Source organism: Pseudomassariella vexata (genome assembly GCF_002105095.1).
Source record: "Pseudomassariella vexata strain CBS 129021 chromosome Unknown BCR38scaffold_28, whole genome shotgun sequence".
Classification (NCBI taxonomy): Eukaryota; Fungi; Ascomycota; class Sordariomycetes; order Amphisphaeriales; family Pseudomassariaceae; genus Pseudomassariella; species Pseudomassariella vexata.
In genome coordinates, this window is record NW_024467983.1 from 22,568 (window position 1) to 39,228 (window position 16,661).

General features: G+C 49.9%; 7 protein-coding genes across 7 annotated transcripts; 4 read left to right on the plus strand and 3 right to left on the minus strand.

The window, feature by feature from the left end:
• The first annotated feature begins 408 nt into the window (after positions 1-408).
• On the plus strand, positions 409-2,153 carry BCR38DRAFT_479150 (uncharacterized protein). Its single transcript, XM_040863136.1, has 2 exons — positions 409-1,518; positions 1,572-2,153. The coding sequence occupies exons 1-2, from the start codon at positions 746-748 to the stop codon at positions 1,762-1,764; spliced, it is 966 nt and encodes a 321-aa protein (XP_040709516.1). The 5' UTR covers positions 409-745; the 3' UTR covers positions 1,765-2,153.
• Positions 2,154-6,453: 4,300 nt separating this feature from the next.
• BCR38DRAFT_414973 (uncharacterized protein) lies at positions 6,454-7,067 on the plus strand (the record flags this gene model as incomplete). The annotated part of the gene is made up of 2 exons (XM_040858989.1): positions 6,454-6,769; positions 6,889-7,067. 2 exons carry the CDS (start codon positions 6,454-6,456, stop codon positions 7,065-7,067), a joined length of 495 nt encoding a protein of 164 aa, XP_040709517.1.
• A 640-nt stretch (positions 7,068-7,707) lies between these two features.
• BCR38DRAFT_356989 (serum paraoxonase/arylesterase family protein) lies at positions 7,708-9,141 on the plus strand (the record flags this gene model as incomplete). Its single annotated transcript, XM_040857069.1, has 2 exons — positions 7,708-8,043; positions 8,095-9,141. 2 exons carry the CDS (start codon positions 7,708-7,710, stop codon positions 9,139-9,141), a joined length of 1,383 nt encoding a protein of 460 aa, XP_040709518.1.
• A 402-nt stretch (positions 9,142-9,543) lies between these two features.
• Positions 9,544-10,792, minus strand: BCR38DRAFT_452513 (short chain dehydrogenase). Its single transcript, XM_040861528.1, has 3 exons — positions 10,642-10,792; positions 9,973-10,584; positions 9,544-9,924 (listed from the first exon to the last, which is right to left on the minus strand). Exons 1-3 carry the CDS (start codon positions 10,721-10,723, stop codon positions 9,707-9,709), a joined length of 912 nt encoding a protein of 303 aa, XP_040709519.1. The 5' UTR covers positions 10,724-10,792; the 3' UTR covers positions 9,544-9,706.
• An 853-nt stretch (positions 10,793-11,645) lies between these two features.
• On the minus strand, positions 11,646-13,024 carry BCR38DRAFT_452519 (uncharacterized protein). The gene is made up of 4 exons (XM_040861529.1): positions 12,817-13,024; positions 12,573-12,747; positions 11,834-12,521; positions 11,646-11,766 (listed from the first exon to the last, which is right to left on the minus strand). The coding sequence occupies exons 1-3, from the start codon at positions 12,922-12,924 to the stop codon at positions 12,112-12,114; spliced, it is 693 nt and encodes a 230-aa protein (XP_040709520.1). The 5' UTR covers positions 12,925-13,024; the 3' UTR covers positions 11,646-11,766; positions 11,834-12,111.
• BCR38DRAFT_403343 (carbamoyl-phosphate synthase subunit L) lies at positions 13,025-15,582 on the plus strand. The gene is made up of 2 exons (XM_040857793.1): positions 13,025-15,359; positions 15,414-15,582. The coding sequence occupies exons 1-2, from the start codon at positions 13,275-13,277 to the stop codon at positions 15,471-15,473; spliced, it is 2,145 nt and encodes a 714-aa protein (XP_040709521.1). The 5' UTR covers positions 13,025-13,274; the 3' UTR covers positions 15,474-15,582.
• Positions 15,583-16,641, minus strand: BCR38DRAFT_452524 (ribosomal protein S16 domain-containing protein). Its single transcript, XM_040861530.1, has 3 exons — positions 16,405-16,641; positions 16,165-16,345; positions 15,583-16,086 (listed from the first exon to the last, which is right to left on the minus strand). The coding sequence occupies exons 1-3, from the start codon at positions 16,479-16,481 to the stop codon at positions 15,994-15,996; spliced, it is 351 nt and encodes a 116-aa protein (XP_040709522.1). The 5' UTR covers positions 16,482-16,641; the 3' UTR covers positions 15,583-15,993.
• Positions 16,642-16,661: the final 20 nt, after the last annotated feature.

Genomic DNA, 16,661 nt, shown 5'->3' on the forward strand with positions numbered 1-16,661 from the left:
TCGAGAATCATACGGTACAGAATTTATGTTGGGCGAAGAAATAATCATCGGACATGGTTATATGACGAGTGACTGTATACAAAATTATTATTCACCGATATTATAAATGTATGTTTGCAAATATATATCATTCTCTGATTGTGGTAGACCTTATTTTGTGGTACGGACTTAATGGTATGGATGGAGGCAAGTGTGATCTTCGGCACTCCTATTCAAAGGCATTATTCACAGTCGAAGCCATCCGAATATTGTTTTGCCGAGGCCTACCTCATAATTCACAATGTGGAATAGGGTAAAAGTTTTATGGTCACGTGGGTCAAAGCATGTAACCCCGAAGCCTGGATTAGGTCAACTGACACTGACTCGATCCCGAGTGAAGCGGTAATGAATGAATCAACTGGTTACCTAGTTAGGACGGCAATTGCATGAATGAAATTCCCGTTTGCACCGAGCTTACATTGTATTATGATATCAATTGTGTTCCAATATTGTACCGTCACACATTGCTTATAATGTAGTGGAAAGGAAACCTGTCGGACAGCACCAGCCTCTGACCCCTGGAGTTTCAGGGCCCTAGGTTTGGGGGAGTGGATTATTGACCACCGCACCGCACCAAGACCCACCAGAATTGTCACCGCCAATCTCTAAGAAACTCTAAAACGATATTTAAGATGTCTGCTCGTGAAGCTTATCTTAAAGTGCGTTTGCAACCTGTGTTACGCTCTTTCTGATCAACATCACCACCATGTCCGATTCGTCCAACTGGCGGGTATCTTCTGACTGGCGAAAGCCATCTCAAACGGGCCCGTGGCCGCAGAACAATTACCCCCAGAAGTCCGTTCGGACTCAGAAAGTCGAGGACGGACCCATCTCATCAAATTTGAGGCAGCGTCAGCCAAACAGACGCTGGGCGGAACGAAGCAGGCCTGAAGATGTACGAGTTCACTGGCCAACTCCCCAGAGAGATGACGACGCTGCTGCAAACGCCATAGCCGAAGGCCGACGCATTTACCTGGGGAATCTATTTTACCGTGCCACACCTGACGATATTGAGGATCTGCTGAAAATTAACGAGGTCAACGCATTTAAGTCAATACACATATCCATTGACCCAATCTCGGGCCGAAACCCAGGCTACTGTTTCATTGAATTCGCCGACCGTGAGGCTGCCGAGACGGCTATTGTGACTCTTGATGGAAAGCCGCTCTTTGATCGGGGTGTGAAGTCAAGGCCTTGCCTGCCCAAGGGGGAAAGTCGCACGCGTGCCGGAAGAGATCAAGATAGCTCAGGCTCTTCTGGTTTCAAGCGTTGGGGTGACTGGACAGGACGGAATGACGAAGGAGACAGTGCGTCGCTCCCGAGCCAGAATTCGGACCGGAACGGACCGCAAGATGCCCTTCAATATTTTGTGAGCTCTTCCAGTCAAGGACGACAGCTCTACGTTGGCGGCTTGCCACGCATGCTTGACCAGGCCATGAACGAGGAGGAAATTCGATCAATATTTGAAGGATATGAGGTGTAAGTGTTCGACTCCCGTATTCTAGAAGACCGAGGTTTGACACCACAGATAGAACTACAGTGGGCAAGAGAATAAGTCCTAATGAGGCTACACGCCGACGGCCAGGACGGCACAATTTCTGCTTCGTCGACTTCTCAACCTCCGAGCAGGCCAAAGCTGCACTCGATGCTGTCAATGGTGCCGAATATCGCGGTGCACCACTGAAAGTCTTCACTGCAAGGGGGAAGAGGAATGACTGGCCATAAGGTGACGGTGACTTCATGGTTTCAGAAGACAGAATGGACCTTGGTGTTGCCCTGCTCTGCTTCTTAAATACGCCATTTGCGTGATCAGTCGTTGTGAGATCATAATAACCACTGGGGAGGAATTGCAGAGAACCTGCTGTATCAATACGCTTGCTGGGGGGCTCTGGATTAAACTCAAAAAGTACTGGAACAGGCGCAATTATAATGTGAGTATGATTCTCAGAGTAGAGTATAAATGTGGCATACGGTAAAGCTACTGTTCAAGACCCAGGAGGTTATTATAAACACACATAACGTAGTCCACGGTCCAATTGCACACTTCGGCAGATTTTCGTACGCTACCACTTTGACCTGCGGTTTTTCACCACATAACTATGGTTGGTTCTTGGAATGAAAGTGATATGATTCTAGCATTACATGCGCTTCAATCTGATCCAAAATTAAGTGTACGTCGCGCTGGTCAGATCTATAACGTACCTTTTAGAACCCTTGCGTATCGACGCGACGGTAAAACCGCTCGAGCGATTACGCGATCGCCAACGCAAAAGTTGACTCCTTCCGAAGAAGAGGCAATCGTACGACATATAACCGACCTAGATTCGCGAGCATTTCCTCCCCGATTGAGTGGTGTTGAAGATATGGCCAACCGATTACTTCGAAGTCGCGACGCGGGACGCGTCGGCGTCAACTGGGCCTCGAGCTTCGTAAGACGATAACCAGACCTCCGGACGCGTTTAAATCGAAGGATCGACTATCAGAGAGTCCTCTGCGAAGACCCCGACGCGTATCGCGCGTGGTTTGACCTGGTACGGAATACAATTGCGAAATACGCGATCCAGGAGGAGGATATCTACAACTTCGACGAGACCGGTTTTGTGATGGGCCAAATCTCATCCGAAATGGTCGTCACGACTTCTGATCGGCGCGGAAGGCCTAGAGCAGCCCAGCAAGGAAATCGGGAATGGGTTACAGTTATTCAAGGCGTTGGGTCGTCCGGTTATGCCCTCCCTCCGTACATCATTTTCGCCGGCAAAACCCACCTCTCGTCATGGTACGAAAACAGCCCATTACCGCCTGATTGGGTTATCGCAGTTACTAAAAATGGCTGGACTACGAACGAGAGAGGCGAAGATTGGATAAAACACTTCGATCATCACACCAAGTCTCGTACGAAAGGTACTCATCGCCTATTGATCCTCGACGGTCACGAAAGCCATCACTCGACCGATTTCGAGGTATATTGCAAAGCTAACAATATCGTCACGCTTTGTATGCCTCCTCATTCGTCGCATAAGCTCCAGCCTCTTGATGTTGGTTGTTTTCGCGGGTTAAAAAGAGCGTACGGAAAAGAAATCGAAGATCTCATGCGAGCACATATAAGTCATATCTCGAAAGAAGACTTTTTACCGGCGTTTTTAAACGCGTACAACGAGAGGTTGATGGGCAGTTACATGACGAATTTCGTCAAATTGGTGGTCGTACGAGGCGGCGAATTGCGCGTGTACGGCGCTGTAGAATCTGCGGCGAGCCCGGACATAATGCGCGCACTTGTGGAAATGATGTAGAGACGTCTGAAGATAACGATTCTGAGTAGTTTCAATTGATGATAGGCATTGTGGTTGAATTAACTTATACATTGTCGTATAAGGTCTGCCAAAGTGTGCAATTGGACCGTGGACTACGTTATGGGGCATCGGAAGTAACGACGTGAAGCCACTCCTATATAATGATTGAAATGTCTTCTGTGAAGCCGCACGGCATCTCAACCGACCTGTTGCCTTAGGCCTGCTGCGAAAATAACCCGAAATCCCGAATTATGCTCTGATTTCTTGCAACGCCAAGACACTAATCACTAAGAAAAGGAATCCTGGTCGTTTAGAGATTTACATATGGCGTTTCTCGGGTGTATTTGACAAGTCTCATTGGGACCAAGATGACTGTTACACTGGGTGGCAGTCTTGGCATAAGCCCGAATATGGGGTTTCATCCGTGGGAGGATGAACGGAGTCGTAGATCCCTCTCTATTTGGATATGTAGTCATATTTCTAAACCTGAAAACTTGACTCGTAAGATTTTTGCAAGGGTCACGCCGAGGAGCACGGATCTGCGCGATTCACGCGCGTGGCCGATTTGCCGGTCTTCCGCGGATTCGTACCCCTGAACAGGCTTGGCGATACTTGTCTCCTGAAATCTACATTCAACTGTACTGAAATATATCTGTGGCCCAATGTAGATATTCCTAGTATTGACCCTTCGAGGCTGGGAAATCCTGCGCCCCCAGGATCAATAACCTTAGCATGTCATTTCCCCAAAACCCCAGAGTGTTTTCGTGGTCCTGGAGAGAAGCCTCTGATATTATAGTACTAGGTATTTAATATATTCATATTAGCCCGGAAAGGCTACCCGGAGTGGGTTCAGGAGTGGGTACGCAGCTTCGTGGAGGATAGAACGGTACGCCTCCGGTTCGATGGCAAGGAGTCAGAGCCAATCCCCCTACGAGCTGGCGTCCCCCAGGGGTCACCGCTATCCCCGATACTGTTTATATTATACATTTCAACGCTGTACGAGGAGCTAGCGGAGCAGCATCCACTACTTTTAGTAGTCGGGTTCGCGGACGACACGAACCTGCTAAGCGTCGGCACCGATCCAGACACGACCTGCCGCCGGTTGGAGAGCGCATGGGCTACGTGTCAGCGGTGGGCAGTGAGGCACGGGATGGAGTTCGCTCCTGACAAGAGTGAGCTAATGCACTTTACTAGGGCCCGAGAGCCCTTGCCGCAAAGTATTCGCCTTGGGGACGCCACAGTGTCGCCGGTAGTCTCAGCCAGGTTCCTAGGAGTCTGGTTCGACCGCAAACTGACGTGGCACGCCCATGTTGAGCGTGTTAAAACAAAAATGGCAACTCAAAAGCTAGCCCTGACAAAGCTAGTCAATATGTCGTGGGGCTGCGATCTTATACGGGCGAGGCTGTTATATACGGTGGTTATCCGTAGCGCAATCGCCTTCGGGGCGACTGCGTGGCATACTATAAGTGAGGAACCGGCAGGGCCAGCTAAGAGCCTGATGGGGATACAGAACGAGTGCCTCCGGGTAGTCTGTGGTGCCCACAAAGCGACGCCGGTTCGCCACCTGGAAGCAGAAGCAGCAATCCCGCCACTAGACCTCTATCTTAGTGCCCGGGCTGCTAAGTTTGAAGAACGGCTACGGCTTAGCGGGAAGAGAAATCTGCTTCGCAGCGCGAGCGCTAAAGCGTCACATATACTCCGGCAGGATAGGCCGGCGAAGAGGAAGCAGGCGTCGCAGCTACTCCGACCGGCAGGGTACACTATGGAGAAGGAGGCCCGGGGCTCCGAGTGGATGAGTGAGGAAAAGGAGGTCCCGGCTGCCCTCCTCGACCACTGGAGGAAGAGATGGCTCACCGGAGCAGAGCATCACGATCGCCAGCGACGCGCTATCGCTGAGGAACCGGAGGGCCCTTCGATGCAGATACCGAAAGGGGGCAAGTATTTCGGCCTGAACCGACTGGAGGCGTCTACGCTGTGCCAGATCAGGACGGAAAAAATAGGACTAGCAGCCTTCTTATTCAAGACAGGGGCTTTTGGCGTGTACTCGCCGCTATGCCGCTGTGGCGATGCCCCTGAGACGGCAGAGCACGTAATCCTCTTTTGCGGGCTGTTGGAAGGACCGAGGGAACGATTACGGGCCGCCATCGCACCACGGCCACTATACTCTCGCAGAGACCTCGCAACGGCAACAGGAGAACCAGTAGTTAGCGGGACTATTGTAAGATGGCTGCTAGGGACGGGTCGGACAGCTTCAAGGCCCAGATAGCATCGATCTTCTCAGGGGGACTTTGTTGGTAGGTTGAGAACCAACGTAGTATGGTAGTGAACGCAACGCAGTCGCCAATAGGGCGAACCGACGACGCAGCGTATGTATTTAGTCCAGCCATTAGGGCACGGTTTGACATACGGGAGTACTAGTAGAGGTACCGGGGGCTTCGAGCCTACGGCGTATTTAATAATAATAATAATAATATATTCCGCGTCTATTGATCTGTAGTTGAGAGAGTGCTTCTTCAACGCTAAAGTCATCGATACTTGGAGACATGTATAAATCTAGAATTAGTGTTAGCAATGGCAGCCTTGTCCTCTATGAGTTTTATGAGCTAAATAGCAGGTATAGTAGTAGTAGGATCAATATCCTTAGCCTATGCTCCTTCGTAGGAACTATTCCCTTCATACCAAGAACACGCAGACTCGGCATCACTCCTGTAATTGGACGTTGCTAAAACGTAACCTTGAAACAGCTCCAAATTAGATCGCTTTTGGCCTATACAGGGAAACAGTGCCCAGTGACAATGCAAGTTTCTCTGCAGATCTTCTTGAATACGAAGCAAGAAGGATTCACAAATCTGTTGCCGTTGGCGTATCGTGGCGAATACTCTGTTCTTTCATGACTACTGGAACTGGTGTTGCGGTTAAACTGTTTCCGTCACTATTACCAACTAGTCTATTCCACGTTGTATGTCGGCTTAATGCAAAAGCAATGTGTGATGATTCTACGTATATAAAGGCTCTGGAACGCCCATTGCAAGACAGCACGTCACTTACCACCTCCTCAACACGTTAAGACTTGAAGCATATCACCCCACGTCTCTTTTCCCACAACAAAACAGCCCACTTTACAATGCGCTTCCACATCACGAGTCTTGTTGCCACCGCGGCACTTCTTCCACTGGCAAAGGCTGACTTTTACATCTACGCCGTAGGAATATTCGGCAACGTAGACCCAGAATCCCCGACTGCTAATATCCTAAACGGATATGGCTTCTTCAATGGGCCGCCCAGCTGTGACGATGTAATCAACCACTACATCTGGCAAATTTCCAGCGAGGATCTAAGCGGCGGAAGGTCAGGCGTCCGCTGCGAAGGCTGTAGTCTTGGATATGGAGGAGACGTCGAACCGACCGAGCTCGAATGGAACAACGAGATGGGACACTTCAGTAAGTTCGCGCCATGAATTCCATTTCCTTTTGGTTCTGTTCCTGTGCCCTCCCTCACCACCCGTTTACGTGCGAGTTGGTGTTACCATGGACACTGACTGCTTTCCTTTGCTTGCTAGCGTGGTACCTCAACCGCAATGGTGACTTCGTCGATACGGACGACGTTGTGAAGGGGAACTGTGTCGTCGATGGCTCGGACAGTTTTGACTGCGTTATTCCCCCGGGCATCACGCCTGACAAGGGTATTTCTCAGCTCTTCTGTACTTCAGACTTGAATGCCGACGCGGTCAACAATTAGACTGCGGTTTTTGGTTTTACATTTTGGTGGTATGGAAGAATGAGGCTGGGTCAATGGAGTGAGTTTTGGCGATTCAACATCGCATGCAGAGGGTATCTAGAGCTCGGCAGTCATTACATGAATATGGCCTATAAAATTTTGATCAGGAGACCTTGTACATATGGTTATCCTCATAAGAAACTTCGTCATTGGGTGTCCGCTCTGCCTTGTGTTATACCAAGCTGGTACTTAAGGGGTTTAAGTGAGCAACCAAAGCGATATTGGGAATTATAACACAGGAAGCGGCCAATTGCATATCAACTTTTACATCTGACTGGTCAATACTCAAATTATCCCTCCATCTGGGAGCTATGAAGGCACCGTTGGACCGCGTACAAACGCCCCGCACCTGACCGGTTGAGCATACCGGTCCACCAAAAAACAAGAAAACAAATGTGTCATTTTACTTGAGCCTATCAATCTACGGGCCACATCACGTGGGTAATGACCTAGGCAGCCCCTCGTAATAAGGTACTTTGCCATTATTGTGCGATCTATTTTTCCAATCATGTGCTATTCGACAAGAGGTAAAAAGAAAAAAAAGAAAAAACATCTTCACATCTTCGACTTTGCAACCTGATTTAGCGTCAATGTTATGAAAATGGCGACTTCTCTAGCAGCGAAAGCCTCTGTTGTTGCCCTGGTGTCTATTGTTCTTAGCTTCCTCTTCGGTCCCGAGGTGCATCGCACCGTGACCGTCATGGGGGTGTTCAGAACTCCAGCGAGCACGGTGCTAGCCAGCACACACGACATCGTGAGTATTGAAGGAACAACATACTGCGAAGACTTGCATTACCATGACCCGAGCCACAGCCTGTTCACAGCGTGTCAGGGGTCGAACTTGACAACACATTCCTGGTGGCCACCCGTGGCAATATTCGACGATGTTACTGCTGTGCAGCATGCTCGGGGAGCGCTCTATGTTATTGATGCCAATGTAGGAATTCCCCTGCTAAATATATCCACGGGATCTCACAGTTGGACACAGACTCAGAAGGCTCAGAAGTTGGAGTTTGAGAACTTTGACGCTCCGTTAGTGACTCACGGCATCGATGTAATCTCGGACCCTGATCTCTTGGAAAGAGAGGCAGTCTACATATTTGCCGTCAACCATCTTCCAAACCCAGACTACTATGGTCCGTACCCCTACGACTCGGAAAGCCTCCGAAATTTCCTGGCTCAGGCTCGAGGCAACAAGCAGATCTTGAAAGCGCGCTCGCAAATCGAGATCTTCCACCACACCATCGGGTCCTCTACGGCACGCCATCTTCGCACAATCCATGACCCCCTGATCCAAACACCCAATGATATCCTGGCGCTAAGTCCTACCGAGTTCCTCGTCACCAATGATCACCGCCACACCGAGGGGAGAATGAGAGTTATTGAAGACGTCTGGCCAGGTGCAAACTGGGGAAGCGTCGTCCATGTTCAATTGTCTTCGCTCGAGGCTCCCCAGGAAGATGTCAGTGTGGAAATTGCTCTGGATAAGCTGCGCAACACCAATGGGCTAGGTCATAGCCGCTCCGAGGATGAGTTCATGCTTACAAGCTGCATGAGTGGCATCTTGCACATTGCAAATGTGCACTCCACGACCAAAGAAAACCACCACAGTCACACCGAAATCCACTTGCTGGAATCATTGCAGTTTGATTCCGTAGTGGATAATCCGAGTTACTTCCACGATCCCTATGCTAACAGTTCTTATGATGCTAGTGGTTTTGTGGCATCTGGTATTCCACGACCCATCGACTTGCTGAAGAATATGAGGGATCCCACGGCGAAAGATGGTGCCATGGTATGGCTCGCAAAACCAAGTGTCCAGTCTTCCGTCGGTGGGAGTGGTGAGGTCAGTCCAAGTACACACGACTGGGAAAAGCAATTGCTGTTTGAGGACGATGGATCCCGGATCCGGTCCGCAAGTGCTGCTGTTCTTGTGGCTATTGATCCGCATGAAGAGGAGGGAAAGAGGCGGGCGTGGTTGTACGTGACTGGTTTCATGGCCAAAAAGATCGTTGCTGTCAAAGTTGATATTTAGATCGCGGTTGCGGATGCTGAGATTAGGTATTACTAGGATTCTCGGTGTGTAGCTCCAGTGGTTTAATTTACCCAGATTGGAAACCTGCCATTCGAAGCATTGGTAAGGACTCAACAACTCGGGTCAAATTAATGCGCGGCATTAGCTGTAAATTCCCCATATCATGTTACGCAGGGCTTTCTGGATTCTACAAGATGTGTAACGATTACATGGCACTATTTGGTATACTGGATATTGTAGTCGGCTGTGGGAGTAGCAAGTTGCGTAAACGCATCAACCTCCTTCCTCGCCTCACGGTCAATATGAACCACGTAATCAACCACCCCCGCTGTACATATCCCCGCCCCGCATCACACTGTTTTGATCAGGAAAAGGCTCACAAGAAATAGAAGAGCCATGCAGTTGATAGTCACACATTGTTTAATTACTTCTGACGTCGTTTGCTATATGTACTTAGCTAGGGCCAAGCCTTGTTTTCGTTTACACATTCTTTTGCTATAACCAAGTTGATTTCGAGAGAGGTTTATCCAGTGGCCACCTACAAAGTAATGCAGGGATTGTCCAATCAATACGCAGACGGCATGACAGACAACCTCCCTCCATCCATAACAAGAATCATGCCATTATTGAAAGCGCCAGCGCGACCAGCCAAGTAGAGAATTGTGCCGCCCATTTCCTCGTCGCCGCCGAAGCGACCCGCAGGAATAAAGCGAGGATCATCAATGGACTCGGTTGCCGGATCTCGTGAGGCCATTAAGTGCTGCGACATGTCGGAAGGGAACACTGCCACACGTTAAACCCCGGATACAGTACACTGGTTCTAAAACTTACAGCCAGGAGCAATAGCATTTACTCTAATCCCGTACTTCACCAGGTTACTCGATGCATGCTTCGTAAGATGCGCAATAGCCGCCTTGCTGCCCGAGTACGCCGGAGTCGAGAACGTGGCCCGGCTGTAGGCCGCAATACTGGCCGTGGTAATAATCTGGCTTTGGATCGAAGGCACCGGGCCGCCTGCCTTCAGCGGAGCTCCAAATCCGCCCTTGAGTGCATTTTTGTTGCCCGCATCCAGAAGCTCGATGAAAGCCATCATGGTGAAGAAGGCACCCGTGACATTGACGTGAAAGGTCTGGGTGAACTCGTCCATGGACACATCTTCGAAGATGGACTTTCTCAGTTCTGAGATTGAAAGATTGGGATCGTATCGCTTGGTGGGGCCTACAACACCTGAGTTGGCTAGGAGGAGGTTGATGTAACCGGTGTCTATGGTAATAAAGTCTACAACTGACTGGAGCGATTCTTTGCTCGTCACGTCGCATTCTAGAGGAATCAGTGCTGGGGTCTCGGAGGCGGCAGCGTCAAGCTTGTCTTTTCGCCGTCCCAATATGTAAACTTTCTTCGCCCCGGCGTTGGCAAGTGCCTTTGCCATCATCAATCCGATACCTGGGTTCAGTGTCAGATACGTGTCAACAGATGTATGCGGTTGGACAGAGAACCCACCAGTTCCGCCTCCGGTGATGGCTGCCACCATCCCATCGACTTTAAACAAGCTTCCAGTGTCCATATTGAGTATTGCTGTCATCTTAGTTAACTGATAATTCTCTCTGTGAGCTCAACTGGGCCGGACTAACATTGCTGGGCCAAGTCGTCGGTAGTATTGTTTCTAGCAGATGGAGACGATGGATGCCAAGAGGAGATGGAGATATGGATGGCATATACTAATTCCCGAGTAAGCCGTCAGCCGTTAGGTGGCGATGGTCGTCAAAGGAGACCAAGATTTACCGAGGTCCGCAGATCATGGACGTAATCGTCGGACTGCATGTGGCGTAGTTCCGTTCGAGGGCCGAAGTCCGACCGTATTGATCGTTCTGTAGCTACCTTTACGTCAGTAAGCGCTTTCCATATTGAGACAAAGTTGGCCCTAGATAGCGGGAGATTTTTGCATCGCGGGTGTTTGACACGTGAATAGGGGTGTAATGCCTTTCCGGCCAGACGTTGGGAACCCAACTTAAACTAGGCTGAATTAACCACTCCTCGACCATAACTTGACATAAATGCATGTTATCATTATCAATATGTATCTTCATGTCGTTCTAAATATCACGTACCTTGTGATTAACATATCTTGCTCTTATGAAAGTTCAACTTCCTGGCCCAGTTGTGCATCTTGCCGCGAAGAATAGTAAGTTGGCGTGGTACTAGAGGTAGCGAGGCAAGACAATGATGCGTTCGAGAGCTATAACGTTCCAAGCGCCAATGGCAGAACCAAACCTGAATTCTAAGTGCAGATTACTGGATATAATGTCCAACCGCCATAACGGTCTCTGGTTCTTCGCAACGTGGGACAGAAAGCCCGAAATGCTATAGAAATTACCGGAACGAGTTTAGTTGCATCACCTGGAGGCAGTGTAACGCCGAAGACATAGCGAAGAAGCATTCTCTTCCGGTTCTAAAACTGGGCAATCCAATTATTTCCAGATTTACGAGTCGTCATTATGCCGGAAGAACGCCGCCGCAGACTAGTTCTGGTGCTCAATGGAACGCAATGTACCGTGGGAGGTGGACTCGTGAAGAGGCGGAGCAAAGAAGAAATACTCTTACAATGCAAGGCGGTGGATTCCTACGCTGCTTCCACGGGCGAAGCCTGTCGGTCAAAAGTCATTTGGAATGTGCAAGATTAAGTATTCCATACCTAGTCATTGTCGAAACCTTCAAGAAGGTGCAAATAAATTCGGCCTTCCTTTTAAGGCATCCAGGGGCATGGGTTAGTTGCAATTCTCAGCTGTGAAGCAAAACCGTTTAACATGCTGCGAAATACTCACCCTCTGTGGGTTGAAATATTGATTTAAATTAGTGTCATCCAAGTTAGTATCAAACCCGACACCGACTCTAGTCACTCCAGACTAGAAGCTTCAGACATTTACATAATTTTCAATTTGTTCGCTACATACTCGTGGAAACCTACCTCCATCAAACGCCGTTGGCCGCTGGCCCCGTTGCCGGAGACAATACCCAGTCCTTGACACCACCCTTCCAGTCACTTGTCCGTATATCTTTAATGCTGACCACGATGACCCTGACCTCCTCGCCAGCCACGAAACATTCCCGGCCGCCATCCTCCTGGTTCGTCTGCTGCTGGTTGAAAACAAATGGGTTCTCAGAGTCAAATGTATTGTTCTCGAGATGTTGGTTCCTGTAGTAGGTCTCCTCCGCGGATCCCTGCGACACCAAGGTGGCCGTTCCATTTATCGTTGCGCTGATACTACTAATGGCGCTTGAGTTCATATTGAGTAGCAGAGAGGCGAGACTCGATCGGTGTTCTGGACCAGGGGAGCCTCCTGATGGCCGCCGGCTTTGGGTTGGTGGTCTGTGTGATACCCCTATTTTTCATGAGCTCTGTCTCCACTATGTCAATGAGGACGGGATCCTACAATCATGTACCAGCAACGAAACATTCGGGTTTTCGACTAAGTTGTTCGTCTTCTTTGAGGATGGGTTCGTTGTCATTACAATGACAGGCGCGGTCGAGAAAGGTGAGGACGGCAGGTAGGTGTAGTTCATCAGCGACACATGGGGCTGATTGTCAATGCATGTCGCAAGATGAAGCTATTCGGAATCTTGGTTAGTTTTGGTCGTGTGGGCTTCCCATTTGCTGGCGCGGGGCGCAAAGCTCACGAAACGGGCGTTTTCAAGGCATTGAACGACATCAGGCGGAAGCTCGTTGACGGCTTGCTTGTTGGTATCGCCAGCCGAGGCCTCGTGGTTCAGTGGTATTTGCTCCATGGCTTCCGGGTTGTGTGCGGAGTTCTTTCGACTATGTTGTTTTACCTTAGTCAGGACTCAGCGACTATCCTCACGATGGAGGGGCAGTTTCGGGAGCTATGACGCGCAGTTGTGGAGACACGCGATATGCCCAAGTAAAGCTTGCGGTCCGGCATAGATCGGGTGGAGCGCATATCGTCGGCTTTCCCCAGCTTTGTACCTTCCTACATAGTGTGTGGACGGTCTAGATGGAATGTGTTGTCGTGCTTACGGCAAGACACTTTATCAGTCCTGATAATGTAGACCTTATTTCCCTTCAAGTGTCTGCAAAATTCATCAATTGAACTTCTTCCAAGTACCAAACTGTCAGCATGCGCTCCATCAAGCCAAGGCATCTCAACCGACATGCCTTCCCTCGTCGGCTCTTCAACTCGAGCACCTCGGCTCAACCCGATATTACCCCCATAACCTCCCTCCTCATAGCCAATCGAGGCGAGATTGCTCTGCGTATAAATCGAACCGCAAAACGCCTCGGTATTCAGACCACAACGCTATACACCGATCCCGACGCATCGTCACAACATGCGGCATGCTCGCCCAACTCGATCGGACTCGGAGCCGCGAATAGCTACCTCGATGGGGAAAGGATAGTTAAGCTGGCAAAGCAGAACGGCATCCAGGCGCTTCACCCCGGCTATGGCTTCCTGTCCGAGAATGCTGCGTTCGCGCAGCGTTGCGAGCAAGAGGGCATTGTGTTCGTTGGCCCCCCCGCCAAAGCCATGACGGATATGGGAGACAAGGCGCGGAGCAAGGAGATCATGACTCAGGCTGGTGTCGCTTGTGTACCGGGATACCATGGTAGCGAGCAAGATGAGACGGAGCTGTTGAACCATGCCAAGAATATCAAGTTCCCTGTGCTGCTCAAGAGCGTCAAGGGTGGGGGTGGAAAGGGCATGCGCATTGTGGTGGAGGAAGGCGAGTTCCTGCAGCAGTTAAAGAGCGCTCGAGCCGAGGCGAGGGCATCTTTTGGGGAAGGTGGTGAGGTGATGTTGGTGGAGAAGTATATCGTGAGGCCGAGACATGTCGAAGTACAAGTCTTTGCCGATAAATGGGGTAACTGTGTCGCATTGGGAGAACGGGACTGCAGTGTGCAGAGGAGACATCAAAAGATCCTCGAAGAGTCACCAGCACCTAACCTGGACGATGCCACAAAACTTGACCTGTGGGATAAGGCAAGGATCGCTGCACTCGCAGTGGGCTACGTCGGTGCGGGAACAGTCGAATTCATCCTCGATAAGGACAGTGGGGACTTCTACTTCATGGAAATGAACACGCGATTACAAGTCGAACATCCCGTCAGCGAAATGGTCACGGGCACGGATCTCGTCGAATGGCAATTCAGGGTTGCCGCCGGGGAGAAATTACCTTTGACGCAGGAAGAAATCATGGACCGAATCGCAGAGCGAGGTGCTGCGATAGAGGCAAGAATATATGCTGAGAGTCCCGAACGAGGATTCGTGCCAGACTCCGGAAAGCTAGTGCATTTAACAACACCAAAGACCAACGAGGACATTCGTATAGATGCAGGCTTTGTGGAGGGCGACACAGTGAGTGAAGCATATGATGGAATGATCGCGAAACTTATAGTAAGGGGACCGGACCGCGAAACGGCAATCAGGAAGATGGAGTTGGCCCTTCGTGATTATGAAGTCGTCGGCTTGAGCACTAACATCGAATTCCTTAAGCGGCTGTGCCGGTCACCGGCCTTCATCCAGGGCGATGTCGAGACTGGGTTTATTGACAAGTGGAAATCAGAGCTTTTTGATCCTTTGGGCATCAAGCCAGAAGTGTTCGTTCAGGCAGCACTTGGTATGTTCGCTTCGTCACTGACGAGCTCTACCGGACCTCATGGCACCTCATTGGGCTTTGGCATCAGTGCAAGTGAGCGTAGGTTTGCCTTCAAGACCATTGAAGCGTCAGAGCAACAGGAGAGCGAGGTTGTAGAGGTCAGCATCACCCAGAAAGGAAACCAACTCTTCGATGCCAGGGTGATACGGAAGGGAGAAGAGGAGCAAGACTTCCAGAACCTGGTCTCGGCGCCCACATCTAGCAGCCGAGACACGACAACCTTATCGACGTACTTCCCCAATTCAAGGATACAAACAACCGTCGTCCAGGATCCGACAAATGACCATAAAGTTTCCATCTTCCAGCATGGTATGAAGACAGAATTGGCCTTGCTACCACCAACATGGTACGAAAAGGCTCTGGGTCTCAAGGAGGTCACGGCTTCAGTCGTTGCGCCTATGCCTTGCAAGGTGCTCAAGAACGAAGCTAGCGAGGGCGACAGGGTGGTCAAGGGGGCTCCCCTTGTTGTCATTGAGTCCATGAAGATGGAGACGGTGATTCGGTCTCCACAGGATGGCGTTATCAAGCGACTTGCACATAAGGAAGGCGTGGGTACCCATGGCCCTCTTTTTGGTGTCGTGTTCATTGCTAATGAGTTTTAGGACGTGTGTAAAGCCGGTACAGTTTTGGTCGTTTTCGAAGAGGAAGGGTCCCCGGAGTGATCAGCTCACAGAAGAACTTCATACCCAGGACGTTGACTTGAGATTTGAAACCCAGTTTGACGTACAACAAAATAGGTAAACAAGGTGCAAAAGGTGTTAAATACTAGGTAATGTCTATTGTGTTTTGCTACGCTTTGCAGTGATCAAGCACACATCAGTGCTGTTCGATTCTCATAACAAATGAAGCGAGTGTGAAACTTCTGTACTTTGCCGCTTGTGGTTCCAAATCGAAGATGCAATGCAGGTCTAAGTACATAGGAGTCGTGATCGAAAGTCAGCCATTAACACAGCCGGCGATTGCACCCCAATGCAGAGAGCCATCGGACCCTAGATGCCCACCAATGAGGCATGTGTCTCTATTCGTGTGGCATAGCATGAGGCTTACATGCGTGATCTGTATATCCCGAACTGCTCAAATCGTTCATTCCCGTATGATACACTCGATCTCATTTACCTTGACCATGCCAAAACGCCCTCTATGCTTGTCACGGGGGTATAATACATCAACCTCCTTCCCCCATCATATGTTCGTTGCAAACTCCTTAGCATCCGGGGGCAACTCGAGGGGCTTTCGTGGTTTCGTGTCTCGGTATTTCGGTTCCATGATGCCAACCTGCCACATCAGCTGTTCAGTATGCCGATCCTCGGGCATTGGGACCGTCCTCCTCCTCGTTACCAGAACAGCACTCACCATAGACAATAACCGCCACATCGAGTCTGTAGGCTGCGCACCTACACCGATCCAGTACTTGGCGCGTATAGAATCAAGGTTGATTTCCTTGTGCAGACGACCTGAGTCATCGTAGGCATCTGCTCTTGGCTTCGGGTCGTACGTTCCTATGACTTCGAGGGGTTTGCTGTTTCGTGCCGTTCTGTAATGGACCGGTCAGTTGGTTGTGCTGAGATTGTCAATTGGGATAGGCAAGCGAACCTAGCATGTGCAACTACAATGTTGTAAAATGGCGCATTGCGACGCCCGAAGCGTGCAAGACGGATTTTGAGAGTCATGGCGTCTATGGCAGTTGACCTGAAACTACATCGAATCGCAGTCTACTTTCAATTGAAGCGCTCGAGGAGCCTAGGTGCTTAGCTCAACTTTTCGGGAGTCGCGAATTTCGGCGGTAATAGGTTGTTCCGTTAGCCAATTATAGGTGGTGTTGGTATCTCTATCTTTGCTTATGGAAGGAA

Bases quoted from the DNA above. Each gene is read 5' to 3' on its own strand.
- BCR38DRAFT_452519 (XM_040861529.1), bottom strand. From the start codon at position 12,924: ATGGAGCAAATACCACTGAACCACGAGGCCTCGGCTGGCGATACCAAC. The intron at 12,748-12,816 runs GTGAGCTTTGCG...GATTCCGAATAG, and splicing joins GCCTTGAAAACGCCCGTTTC to CTTCATCTTGCGACATGCAT. The intron at 12,522-12,572 runs GTAGGATCCCGT...CATGAAAAATAG, and splicing joins TTCGTTGCTGGTACATGATT to GGGTATCACACAGACCACCA.
- BCR38DRAFT_452513 (XM_040861528.1), bottom strand. From the start codon at position 10,723: ATGACAGCAATACTCAATATGGACACTGGAAGCTTGTTTAAAGTCGAT. The intron at 10,585-10,641 runs GTGGGTTCTCTG...CACTGAACCCAG, and splicing joins CATCACCGGAGGCGGAACTG to GTATCGGATTGATGATGGCA. The intron at 9,925-9,972 runs GTAAGTTTTAGA...AACGTGTGGCAG, and splicing joins AAATGCTATTGCTCCTGGCT to TGTTCCCTTCCGACATGTCG.
- BCR38DRAFT_452524 (XM_040861530.1), bottom strand. From the start codon at position 16,481: ATGACTCTCAAAATCCGTCTTGCACGCTTCGGGCGTCGCAATGCGCCA. The intron at 16,346-16,404 runs GTTCGCTTGCCT...GGTCCATTACAG, and splicing joins ATTGTAGTTGCACATGCTAG to AACGGCACGAAACAGCAAAC. The intron at 16,087-16,164 runs GTGAGTGCTGTT...CTGATGTGGCAG, and splicing joins TGTGGCGGTTATTGTCTATG to GTTGGCATCATGGAACCGAA.
- BCR38DRAFT_479150 (XM_040863136.1), top strand. From the start codon at position 746: ATGTCCGATTCGTCCAACTGGCGGGTATCTTCTGACTGGCGAAAGCCA. The intron at 1,519-1,571 runs GTAAGTGTTCGA...CACCACAGATAG, and splicing joins ATATTTGAAGGATATGAGGT to AACTACAGTGGGCAAGAGAA.
- BCR38DRAFT_403343 (XM_040857793.1), top strand. From the start codon at position 13,275: ATGCGCTCCATCAAGCCAAGGCATCTCAACCGACATGCCTTCCCTCGT. The intron at 15,360-15,413 runs GTGGGTACCCAT...AATGAGTTTTAG, and splicing joins GACTTGCACATAAGGAAGGC to GACGTGTGTAAAGCCGGTAC.